We start from the raw sequence: 13,154 nt of genomic DNA, 5'->3' as shown, positions 1-13,154 counted from the left end.
CGACCCTAAACCGCATCCTGCACAAACCACGGCAGATGTAGATACCTGATGCACAAAATGGGAAAATGTAAAACTCTCCAGTAGCGTGCGACTGTGGTCATCCAGAACAGACCGTACAAAATATAACGACGTGATGCCCGATCAGCACATCACGGTGATGCACTCCGCTGCTCCTGACGCAGTTGTCCGGCTTGACCACCTGAATGTGAAATTGTAGTTGTTGCTCTGCACCTACATCAGCCGTAGAAAAGAAGACGCGTGCTATTGCGCGTGAACACGAGGAACGGTCACGCCTCCGCTGATTCGGCGAATCGTCGTGATTCTGGATCACGATTCGGGATCACAGCTGATCATCTCGTGCGCTCAGTATTACTGTCTCATTTGTATTTCCCCCCCCTCTCTTGTTGTCTTGTCTGTATCGTATCACCATCAGCCTGAACATGGCGTTTGGAGCTAATTTGCACAATTGGCCAACATTGCAAACCATCGATTCTTCCCCTCACGATTTGCTGCGCGTATCGAGAGCGTAATAATGCATGATCAATGGATGCGCTAATTGCATGCCTGCTGTACAGTTTTAGCCTCTTCCTTTGAGACACTTGCAGCTGTACACTCCAGTGGTCTCGGTGCTATAGAGTTTCCCTGGGCCTCCACTGATACCGCCATGTAAATACGAGACAGCTGTTCTCTGTGGGCTCCGGGAGGAATAACATCGCCACTTTCCCAAAGGCTGTCTCTCTGCACAAATATAAAGAGAATATAACGTGATGCAGATGTCGGGAAGGACAAGGGACATCGTGAACTCAGGGTTCCAATTTCAAGACGTCATGCGCGCACACAAGCCTATGGCCTTCATTTTGAGCGACGGCACGCTTGAATTCTAACGGGGAAGTATAGTCGGCAACAAAGATTGTGCAGTGAAAATAAGGAGCGGATAATTAGGAAGAGGGTGGTGTGGTGGCGCAGTGGTTATCACGCTGAACCTGGTGACCTTAGTTCGTGAGTGGTGTGCAATGTCTGGATCAGTCCTGGTGACCCCCCTTCATCGATCCGTATTGACCAGCGTGATGAAGTGTGGTCAACAAACCTACACGGTCGAAGGGCATTGGGAGGCCTTCATCTGGCACTGGGTTCATAAAATTCTACATTTATTTAATTTAGTTTTTTCGGAATTGTGTTTCAAAAGAGCATGTACGCTCACAGAACACACATGGATTTTTGCCATTGGCGAAAATTAACCGGTGTCGTTTTAACGATTCAATTGGGTACATTTTCTTAAATTATTTTAAAAGCAGAATGCTTCCGATGGAACTTAGCAACATCTGCTCTGAGGATATTAATTCCCCTCCCAGATTTCTCCGTGCAAGTCCACCTGGCTTTTAGTTCCCAGAACAAGCACTGGTCCCATAGATCTTATTTACATCGGTGTAGTTTTGCCTTTTCTCTCAAATGAAATTCCAATTGTGCTGTTGTGTTAGATGAGTAACTTTCCATTCAGGCCTCTGGCAGCTTGCTACACCACGTTGTGTGGTATACACCATCCCAAAAGATGACCTCACTTGAAACGAAAACTATTTTATTTCACCAGGTAGAGCCCAATAGGCTATTAACTCTTGTGCAGAGGCGACCTTGCCACACTCTAGAGCTCATCGAAGTGGCTTATTTCACCACATGTGGGAATTTATAGTAAATGATCTAAATACATGTTTCCAAATGTAGAGGAAAAAACTGGAAGACCCGGAGAAATATCCACACGGCATCCAAATATACTACAGGCATTGTCAGGGTCAGGGATCGAACCCACAATCTCCTACATAGCCGGCTAGAGAGATATCCTTGTGCCACCATGGTGCCCCACTTTCAAAGGCCTCTTTATCCACACTTGGGGCAAACCTTTTACATGCCGTTACATTCTTCATTGCATGCATATCAAACGGAAAGGTTTAATCCTCAGGGCTGGAACAAGTCAAATGAAACAGCACATTTAACGTGATTAATTTTGTGAGCAGTCATTGGTGACTGAGCTGAGCCATCGACTGATAATTACATTTTAGAACCCAGAGTTGTGTAACAGGTTGGCTGCAACCTTGATTCAACAAATCAATCAACATCTTTATTAAAACCAGGTGAGCGCCCACTGAGATCACAGGTCTCTTTTTGCACGCAAGGCCTAGGTGACAAAGTAATACAGAAGGTAAGTGGCGAATAAAGCAAAACAATAAGCCTCCTTGCCACCGTGCAACCTCACCAAGTGGCACGCTTAATCCTGTTCACTCGTTAACATCCCGACAGCTCAAGACGGATGCGGAGAAGTGCTCTCTGGGGGAGGGCGGCTCGGGGTGGTACTGCAGCCTCCCACGGGAGGGCCGCAAGAAAGCGGACTCGCGTGCCGACACTCGCTCCGGCACGACGGGCCGAGCCGGCGGAGGATACGGCGGTGGTGGCGGAGCGGGCGAGTGGGGGGCCGTCGGGCGGCGTTCGGTGGAGGCGGGCGGTGGGAGCTCGCAGGCCGGAGGAGGGGACGGCGAGCGGGAGAAGAGGGCCCGCAGGAGAGGCCTCCCCGTGGCCGGGCAGTACGGGATGGGGAGCCGCGCGACGGCCGCGACGGGCGGAATGACGGCGGCGGGGGGGGCGGCGGTGACGACGGCGGCGGCGGCTGCGGGTGGGGCGGTCACGCCAGCCGGGGCCGCCTCATCGAGGATGAGCAGCCGCATGACGCAGCTCAAGACCACGGGTGAGGGTTTCACGGGGCCGGCGACCCCACGCGCGAGAATACACCGTGCTCGCTCGGTACATGTCGCAGGTTTTTTTTCTTCTGTTCATCGCGTTTTTGCGTTCGTTGAAACTTGTTTCTTGCCCTGTAACCCTCAACGTCCATCGTGGGAACGAATTTTAACTCGGTTCGTCCGTGTTTGCAGGTAAAACGGACGATGCCAAAGCGTCCGAGAAGCGGCTCATGTCCCCCAAGCCCGTCCGCATCCAGCGGGCCGTGTCCGACGCGGGCCGCAGCGTGCTGGGCGGCGACGACACTCGCAAGCCGCCCTCCGGCCTCGCGCGTCCCATCGGCATGACCGCCACTGGCATCCGCAAGCCCGGCTCGGGCGCCAGCGGAGCGATGGTGACGGCCAGCGGCGCCACGATCCGGAGCGGCTCGGCGACCGTCGGAAAAATCCCCACGGCCCGGTCCGGCGGGCTCGGCGGGACGCTGAGCCGCGGCGGCGGCGGTAGCGCGGCTGGGAGGAAGATCAGCCTGGAGAGCACGCCGGTCACGGAGCAGATGGGGCTGATGAACGCGCGCGCTAGCCCGCAGTACCGCAGCCTGCCGCGGCCCGCCAAGTCGGCGTACGGCAAGAGCCGCTACACGGGGGAGATGAGCGTCGGTGGCGGCGGCGCCGGCGGCAGGGCAGCCGGCGCCGCGGGCGGGACGACGCTGAAGGAGGCGGCCAAGTTCACGCTCGGCGGGTCGGTGACGTCGCTCACGAACCAGACGGACCGCGAGAAGGCGATGCTCGCCGACACGGAGTGCGCCGCGTCCAGGGAGGCGAAGCTCGGCGGGCGCGCGGGGTTCCACCCGGGATCGCACCAGCAGGAGCTGTCCTACTCCGGCGTCAGCTCGCCCGCGTCCCGCATGTGCGTCGGGCTCAGTCGGTGGCTTTCGCTGTCTCCGTGTGTGCGTGCGACGGGTTAGCCGACGGCACTTGGGTCTGTCCCATGACCTCCTGACGGCGAGCCTTCGACACTTCGCGCGGCCTCAGAGCACGCCTAGCCTGGCACGGGCGATATTTCGACGGCACTGTCACTAAGCGGCAAATGGCAGCTGTTCTCACTCTTGTGGTCGTATGTGCGTGCATGGGGAGCGGTCGATTACCGGTCGGCGCATCGTGTTACGAACCTGGCGGCCAGGGTTCGATTCCCGCTTGCAGACACCAACACCAGTGACGATTATTTGAACGGGTCATGGGCCTCCCCTAGGTCGACTTAGCCTCATATGAGTACCTGGTGTGGCGTGTAAGCATCACCACTTGGGAAACAAAGGCGGCCTGGCGTGGTGCTGGCCACCAACCCACCCCCTCGTGTGCCGTGCCGGCCTTCAAAGGTGCTACTCGCTAACTGCACTTGCCCTAATAGTCTGTTAAAGGCTATATGGGAGGTCTTTGTCTTTCTGTGTGTACATGTGTGTGTGGAGGGATCAAGGCTTCAGGCTACCATGCTACACCACTGCTCCAACCTAGGCACACATTTCTGCCTTCTGCATTTCCCATCATTTAGGGTGCCCGTCAGATTAACCGACACCTCTCCCACTGTGCAGGTCGTTCGGCTACAAATCCAAGGGAAAGGCGTCGGCAGCAGAGTCGGCGGCCAAAGCCTCGGTCGGGCAGCAGCAGCAGCAGCCCAAAACCCCGGCCCTGTCGATGCGCAGGCAGCTGAGCGGCGGCGGCACCGTGGCCACCTCGAGCGAGGGCCGAGCTCCCGACAGCGGCAACGGCAGCCCCATGCACGCGGCCGCCACCGATACCGTCTCCTCCCTACGGGACGTTCCACCCCCTTCCTCCTCCTCCTCGTCCGCCACCGCCGCCGCCATCGCGGCGCGAGACTTCGACTACTCCCCCTTGCTCCTCCTGCCGCCGGCGTCCGACTTCGGCGCGCCCGAGTCTCCGCCGATGAGCCCGGCGTCGGTCAAGTCCGCCGACTCGTGCTGCCACGCGCCCGCCGCGTCCGCGAGCCCCTACCCCAAGGGCGGCCCCAGCTACACGTCGCTCGGCTGCAGCCGCAACACCAGCTGCGAGTCGCTGGGGCCCCCCCCGGCCGCCGCGGCGTTCGGCGGGGGCCACGCCGAGGGGCGCCCGGCGAGTCTCCGCGGCTCGCCGGTCCACTACGCGTCGCCCACGTCGTACGGCTCGCCCACACACCCGGCGGCGCACGGCACTCGGGACCCCAAGGCCGCGCCGCTGCTCCACCCGGCTGCAGCCACCGAGATGGGGATCGACGGCGGTGGCGGCGGCGGCGTTGGCGGTGGCAGCCAAGGGTCCCCGTCGAAAGCGGTGGCTGGGAAGTCACTGCTCGAGAGGTGAGTGTTGACGGTTCCACTGAACGTGAATGCGTTGTATGTGTGTGCGTGCACATGCTGCGTGTGTGTTTGTGAGTGCCTTTTGGTTTGTATATCGCACGACAATGATGTTCGCCGTGGCCGAATTTGAACTCGGATCGCTGTGTTCGAAGTGCGGTGTACAATCCTCTCCACCACTTCATGCCTAATACATGGCTTGACATATATATATGGGTGTGCTGAAGTAGTAACTAATTTGCACGTTTTGTTTATGTGACAAACTTTTCTAATTGGCTGTGTCAGGCGGTGGACGGGTTTAACGACACATTTCTATTTTCGCAATCTAACCCCAATTTTTTAAAATATTGATCGCGAAAGCCTACGTCTTAAACTGATCTATATATGGGATCCAACTGTTTCTTGCGCGCACTCGTTCAAGGTATGGCATGGCGTACGGGAGGAGCTCGGAGGAGATTGCGGAGCAGCAGAGGTGTCACTCCGTGCTGGGACTGTGCGACAGCCCCGACTCCCTGTCCCTCGCCCCGCTGCCCAGCCTGAGCTCGCTCGCCTCGCGCTACCAGCTACCAGGTGCCAGATTTCTGCCCCCCCCCCCCCCCCCCCCCCCGTTCAGCGGCCAGGCTCAAGCCTCGGGTCTATAGCAACTCGTCGAAAATCATCATGCACCGCTCATACAAAAATATGTGGATTGCGTGCGACGATGGAACGGCGGGGTCCCCCCACACCAACGTGACTCATCGGGTGGTGCATATAATCGCCAGTTAGAAACAAACAGGAAAATAAAAGATTTTTAAGGGAAAGAGATGCGGTGTCGCTACATATCCCCACGTGAGTAATGGCTCTCGTTTTGTTTTAAGTTATGGTCATCAGTTGACATGGTAGACTTTTACTGTATGGGGGGAGCAATGGTGCATTGGTTAGCGCTCTGCTGCGAACATGGAAAAAACCCGAGTTAGAATCCCGGGCAAGGCTAAAAGCAGCAGTGATTTGTGAATTAGTCCTGGAACACTCCTTCACCGAACTGCCATGATCAGCATTGTGAAGTATAGTTAAACATCCCCCATGATTGATGCAGAATGGTATTTTGAGAATTCAAAATATTTAGTTTTATTCTTGTATTTTTCTTTATCACTGTTTTGCATGACAAACATTCAAGTACGAAGCAGTGTTAATGATGCATTTGGGATGTTTTTTTTTTCAATTATTTAAATTTGTACATCTTTTATTTCAAAGCCACTTCCTTATCACTTGCACTGTATTTAAGAGTGGAATAGTGTTGAGCTAGCAGCCCTGCAAAAGAGGAGAGGCCCCCGTGCCCACGTTGACTTGAGCAGTGCCGAGCTTGGCCTTGTGACACTTTCCCAGAATCCCCGCACTGCCCTGGGCCGTTGAAAATTTTGGAAAATTTGAGCATGCCACGTTATGAGTCACCGTGTACCCCCCAGCGTTTAGTTTCCTCGCCTGCCAGCCCACACGGTGAGTGGGGGCTTCACCACCACCAATTATTGGGTCGTGCTGGGATCTCAGCCATGGGAGCAACCACTGGCGTTGACCTTGACTGTGCCGCTCATATGATTGCGCGCGTGCCGCGTGTGTGCATGTCTGTAGATGTGTATGTATGGATGTCCGGGCATGGTGCTGGCCACCCACCCCCTCGTGTGCCACAGTGCCATCCTTCATAGGTGCTACTCGTTACTAACAGCACTTGCCCTACAGTCTGTTAGAGGCTACACAGGGGGAATATTTGTCTTTGGTGTCTGGATGTGGGAGGGGGCGGTAGTGTAGCAGCTAGCGCGCTGCGCTACAAACCTGACTACCAGAGTTCGATTCCTGCTCACGGCCAAAACCGGTGACAAATATCTGACCGGTCCTGGGCCTCCCCTCGGTCGACTCAGCCTCAAATGAGTGCCTGGTGTGATGTGTAAATATCGTCACTGGAGATACAAAGGCGGCCGGGCGTGGTATTGGCCACCCACCCCCTCGTGCGCTGTGTCGACCTTCGTAGGTGCTCACTAACAGCACTTTTCACAACAGTATGTTACAGACTGTATGGGGGATTTTTGTAATTGTGTATGGTTGTGAATGTGTGTGTGCGAGCGAATTCCATGTATTCTGTATTATGTATGGTGTGTGTATGTATGTGTTCGCGTTCCAGCGCATTGTGCTATGAAGCTGGTGATCTGGGTTCCATTCCCAGTTACTGATTACGTAATTAACTAATTATGCCATGTGCCTCCCAGAGGTCAACTCGGCTTCGAATTATTTATTACTTTGTGCAGGGTGTAACTGCACCTTTGCAAGGGAGACAAAAGGTGGCAAGCGATGATTCTGACCACACCACCGCCACCCCCCTCTTGCTCTGCCAGCTTTAATAGGTGGCTCGCTCAATTTCAGTTGGGTCAGTCTTCGCCCATGAGCCAAAGGGGGTTTGGTCTGGTACCACTTAGGGTGCAAAATTCCCAGTGATTTTCCAAGAGAATTTAATCTCGAGATCACAAGTATATTGGCATAGCAAGGGCACTGTGGTAGCAATATGTTTTTGTTTAATAAAAAGGTCATGATGTTCAAAATGGCCATTTTATCGAATATCTCTATATTTGGGTCGGTGACCCAGAAAATACGGTAATTCCACTCCCGGAACACCACATCCGCAAAAACCTCTCACTGTCGCTGTGGATACAGGCCTGGTTAACCTACTTGCGCATAGTCTGAAAAATAATAATAGCTATTAAGATGTTCAAACACCAAATATATACATTTTGCAAGGAATCAAGTCTACATTAACCAAACCTACTTGTGTTGAACATGCAAATAAAACATGCTCTATAATACAGTTGTAATTACTGGCGAAACGTCGTACTCAGATCGTAAATGTTGTGGCTTTGCTCTCCAACACACCGGTGTGCTGTACTCGTGACGAATTGGCCACGTTCTGTTAACGTGACAAACCTTACTGATTGGCTGTGTCGGGTGGTGGCGGGTTTAACGACACATTTATATATTTACGCGATCTAACCCTAAAAACCTGTATAATGGATATTGGTCGCGAACGCCTACATGTTAAAACATGCTTTGATAATGTTTTACTTAAAGCTTTCGTGACTGCAGTAATTCATATTCTTTGGGTCTTTCGGTAAAGTCACGTAGATTGGTTCAAAGAAAATAACAAAAAATAACCAAAAACTATGTTTCGATCGCAACAGGAAGACGAATGCTTGTGTTGCGATCGAAACGTCGTAGTTTTTTTTACTTTTTAAATCCTTTATATTAAGTTCGCTTGCTTGCTTGCTTGCGTGCTTGCTTGCTTGCGTGCTTGCTTGCTTGCTTACGACCGTGCAAATTTTTCGCTCGTTTTTTAACCCACTTCCCGTGATCCAATCGAGCTGACATTTTCCACACAGACTCGTTGTGCGAGACAATTAATGTTTGTGAAAAAAAATTCCCAAAATTTTACACTTTTTAGGCAAAAAAAATTATTTTACATATATTCAAATAGAACTCATTCATGGCTTTGGCTGAACGTCACAGTATAAGAGCCCAGAGCGTAACCCCTCCACAGGCCGTGGCGGAGTAGCGCAGTTGGTAGCGCCCTCGCTTCCCATGCCAAAGGTCGCGGGATCGATCCCCGCGTCCTCCACAGGCGAATATATTTTTAAATCCTTTATATTAAGTTCGCTGCCACGCATATAAAGGATTTATAGTGAAAAACTTTGTTTTTACGGGTTATACTTATTTTATTGTATTTTTCTTTGGAACTGATTGGCCTACACCAGAGACAGCCTTCTCTAAGACCAAGTCTCCCCAGGGTCAGAGAATGCCAAAAGGCGAACACTAAAAAGGCAATGCACGTATCACAGCATTTGTAGCTTGGGGTGAGCAGCTATACCATGGGACCGGACCTTATTTGTTTTTGATACTGGCAAAAAAATCCTTTATATGCGTGGCATCGGTTTTATTTTATTATTCATTTCTGTTTTTCTTGAGTAAGAGTTTCATTTTTATCACATTGGTATTTTAAATTAAATATGAAATTATTTTCCCCCTAAAAAGTGAAAAATTTAGGAAAAATTTTTTCACGAAAATAAATTGTCGCGCACAACGAGTCTGTGTGCAAAATGTCAGCTCGATTGGATCACGGTAAGTGGGTTAAAAAACGACTGAAAGATTTGCACGGTCGTAAGCGCGCAAGCAAGCAAGCAAGTGAACTTAATATAAAGGATTTAAAAAAGGTCCCACTTTAGCATAACCAGCGACACGGGAAACATTCAGTGCGTGCAACGATTAGCACGGTCGGCTACGTACGGTGTGCGAAAGAAGCTCAACATGCACACGTGCATACGACTAATGGAACTGTCCTTTGTGTTTTTTTTGTGTCTCCGTTCCAGTGAGCCCGAGCCTCGCCAGCCCGCCTCCGGCAAGTCCGCCACCGTCTCCGCGCTTGCTGGGGCCCCAGGGCTCCTTCGAGCAGCTGGGCCGAGAGGGACCGGCCAAGCGGCTGAGCGCCGCCTCCCTGGACGGACGACCCAAGGCTCTGAGCCGCTCCACCTCGTTCCGCGACTGCACCGAGCAGCGTGCGTGCACTGCCCTCTTGTGGCCACTGCGAGTGGGAGGTGGTGGCGGGTCGCAAACGGGTACCCGTACCCTACCCGTACCCGATGCCCGGCTACCCGTACCCGGCCGGGTACGGGTAGGGTACGGGTATCGGGTACCCGATTGCGACCTCTGGGATGAAGTCATGTTGCAGGCGCGGGTGGGTTGATTCTAGGAACTTGAATTGTGAGAAGAGACAAGACGTTGGGAAATGAGTGACAAACGGTTACTCACCAGTGACTCACGGCCTACCCGTACCCGGCCGGGTATGGGTAGCCGGTTATCGGGTAGGGTACGGGTATCGGGTACCCGATTGCGACCTCTGATGGAGAGGCAGTCCTAGATTTGGGAAGAGAGAAGTATGAATGTCTTGGTGAAGAAGTCACTGCAGCGAATGTCCTCGTTGTCTCTCGCATTTCTTACTATTATTCTTTGGTTTAACACGTAGGCTTTCACGACCAATAGCATCCATAATTTAGTTTTTTTTGGGTTAGATTGCGTAAATATGAATGTGTCCTTAAACTCACCACCACCCGACACAGCCAATTAGTAAGGTTTGTCACGGAAACAGAACATGCCAATTTGTTACTAGTACAGCACACCGGTGTGTTGGAGTACTCAGATTGCAAATGTTTGTGGATTTGCACTCAGATTGCAAATGTTTGTGGATTTGCTCTCCAACACACCGGTGTGCTGTACTAGTAACGAATTGGCATGTTCTGCTTCCGTGACAAACCTTACTAGTTGGCTGTGTTGGGTGGTGGTGGGTTTAACGACACATTTATATATTTTAGCAATCTAACTCTAAAAACCTGTATTATGGATAATATTATTCTTTACTTCCACCACGATGATAAGAGCCAGAGTAGCTAACAACCTCGGCATCAGAAGACCCCCGCGATCGTGGTCCTGCGCTCTGGGTTAATTTCCAATGATCCAATCCACCCATCAACTACCCGTACACATGTTGCCCATTGTGTACGTGGCTGCAGGCTACCCCCTCTCAGACCCATCATTACTCAATTATCTTTGATATTACATCTCTACATATTCATGACGGGCAGGGAAGGGCTCCTTCCATCAATGGATGGACAAATAGCTGGCGTGTCAACTTTGTTTATTAATGAAGTGAAATTTATATTCAAATAGCAACACTGTGGCGATGTTTCTTTTCACTGGTGACCCAGTGCCAAGAAGTATAAATTCCACGTTACTATGGCAGGGATCAGTCTTGCCATAATAACATTTACAATGAGTTTAAAACATTGTTTGCAAGTAGCAATGAGGTGAGAAAAATACAGTTTATTTTTTTATTATTTTTATATAAATTACACATCTGGATGGCATGATAGAATGTCTTTATTCATATTTTATCTGGAGAGATAAATACAAATGTGGATATTTACTTTAATAAGCATTATATTAGTAAGCATTAGCATTAAAAAAAATGTATATTTTTTGGGTTATAGACACTGATGCACAAACATGTAATATTTCATGGGGTCATTGTGTGTTTATGTCTCTACCGCATTTATTGCATTGTTGTAGGAGCAACACCTTAAGTAATAGCTGTAGTAACGTAGTGTCCATATGTTGTCCAAGACACAGCCTATAACTCATATATACTGCATTTTCTTTGAACGCAGTATTATTGATAAACGTCGTATTTTGTAGCATTAATGTGTAGTATTGAAAGCACTGCTATCAGTATCAGAGGCGGTAATAGCAGCGTCCTGAACGTCTACATTTGAAGCATGGTTGTTAAACGCCGACCCTTGTGCCCTGCAGTTCACGGGTCTGTCCTCTCACTGGCCTCCTGCACATCGTCCATCTACTCCGTGGTGAGTGCTGCTGCGCTAATGTCTCGCGCTTCATTTGCGTTGTCCGTTCGCCCCGCACTGCGAGTGCAGCACCCTCGTGCTAACCGCTAACAGGTAATGGCTTTGTGCTTCCCAAATTAATGCGAGTAACAACGTTTACTTCTGGCTTCGCGTTTTCAAATTTTTGTGGTCTCCCCACAACTTCCTCCGGTCTGTCTTTTTTTTCTCCTTCCACACCCCGACTGCCGATGTGTCTCAATTCGTGCGTGAAATTAGTGACGGACAATGCTCGTGGCAATAAGTTGGGGCGCACCGTTGTAACGTCTCAATTGGTTACTGAAAGGCTGTTGTGCATCGAATTCGTTTTTTGTCACGAATGATTGTATTCCCAACTGCCCTTCGTTGTATTATTCAAGTGACGGACAAGCCTCGCCAATTATTTGCTTTAGATTGGTAAAACACGATGGCGCAGACCGGTGGGCAAGTGTGCGTACCAGTCGTAGCCTCATTTAGCATGCACTCAAAGCTTTTGCTAATTCCATTAATTTATCACTCTTGATAATTGCAATTGGTCTCATTACCTAAATGCCAGCTCGTGTCGGTTTTCTCTGAAATATTGAGATGCTTTCGCTCTACCCTGTGCTTGCAATAATTATCGTACCAAAGATAATATGAGTAAGACGCTGTCTAGACCTTGTGATTTATAACCATCACTTCTCACAACACCCATTGATTTAGTTCCCCATGTCTGGCAATCAATTGGGTTTAACGCGTGACTTGAACGTGCCCTGCACACCAATTGTTCATTCTTACCCCAGCTGTCTGGCAAGACAATAGAGAATATGCCTTTTGCTTGAAAAATCCTCAATTTTCATTGGCAGGACGATAGGTGGTTAATCAGTGGTTGGGTCACCCATTTGTTCTATGATTTCCTCCCCTGGGTTTTATCTAGATTGTACGTAATGTCACAAGGGAAAAGTATTCACAGAGCAGTGAAACCCTTCACGTTAGAGATCAACCCAACAGTAGGAGGTCGCCTTTTCCAACACTCTACGCCACTGAGAGCAATGTTTGTCGCGTGACAATCAAACCGATATTGTTAAGTCCCAGAGCTGGAATGTCACCAAATTAAGTGAGGAACCAAACGTTAATTGGATGGTTATTTTCTTTCGGTGCATTCATTGGTGGAATCTAGATCTCAGCGGTGCCAGCTCAGCTCTGACCTCTGACCTCTGAGCCACCGGGCTACCTCGCCAATGCGTTCACTTTAGCGGAAGTTTCTTTTTCCTGACGTGGTGGCGCTTTCCTGTGAATCCAGTGCTTTGGAGGCAAGGGTTGATGGATCTCATGGGGATTTGTAAAAACCCTTCACTGTGTTTGCCCGTAAGTTGGTCAGGAGATGCTAGTGTAACAGCATTATTCTTAAATCCATCTGTGTGGAGCTTTGTGTGCTATCCCCTCGTATGCGTGGTGGGTTTTCTCTGGGTACTCCGGATCCTCCCACTCTGCCACTTGATTGTGAAGTTACAACTCCCGTCTACAAGACCAGAGCTTCACCCTGATTCAGTCTACCTTGATTAATCAGCCCGAAGGGTGCAGGGACACACCGAAACTGAATTGACCACCAACAACTCAAGGGCATTTCATAAGTCGAGCGTTGGTTCAGCTTGTTTTGCTTA

At 50.6% G+C, this 13,154-nt stretch overlaps 1 protein-coding gene across 6 annotated transcripts in view; it reads left to right on the top strand.

The window, feature by feature from the left end:
* LOC144723035 (neuron navigator 2-like) overlaps positions 1-13,154 on the top strand; it is a 137,822-nt gene that overhangs the window by 95,182 nt on the left and 29,486 nt on the right. For all 6 annotated transcript variants that reach the window (XM_078601563.1, XM_078601566.1, XM_078601565.1 and 3 more), the window contains 6 exons: positions 2,293-2,734; positions 2,919-3,630; positions 4,310-5,068; positions 5,487-5,635; positions 9,451-9,636; positions 11,444-11,496. In XM_078601563.1, coding sequence (XP_078457689.1) covers positions 2,293-2,734; positions 2,919-3,630; positions 4,310-5,068; positions 5,487-5,635; positions 9,451-9,636; positions 11,444-11,496 — 2,301 coding nt within the window. The remainder of the gene's footprint in view (positions 1-2,292; positions 2,735-2,918; positions 3,631-4,309; positions 5,069-5,486; positions 5,636-9,450; positions 9,637-11,443; positions 11,497-13,154) is intronic.

Source organism: Lampetra planeri, chromosome 16 (genome assembly GCF_965212315.1).
Source record: "Lampetra planeri chromosome 16, kcLamPlan1.2.h2, whole genome shotgun sequence".
NCBI classification, from domain to species: domain Eukaryota; kingdom Metazoa; phylum Chordata; class Hyperoartia; order Petromyzontiformes; family Petromyzontidae; genus Lampetra; species Lampetra planeri.
Note: the sequence above shows the minus strand (reverse complement) of the source record. Positions and strands in the feature narration are given on the sequence as shown.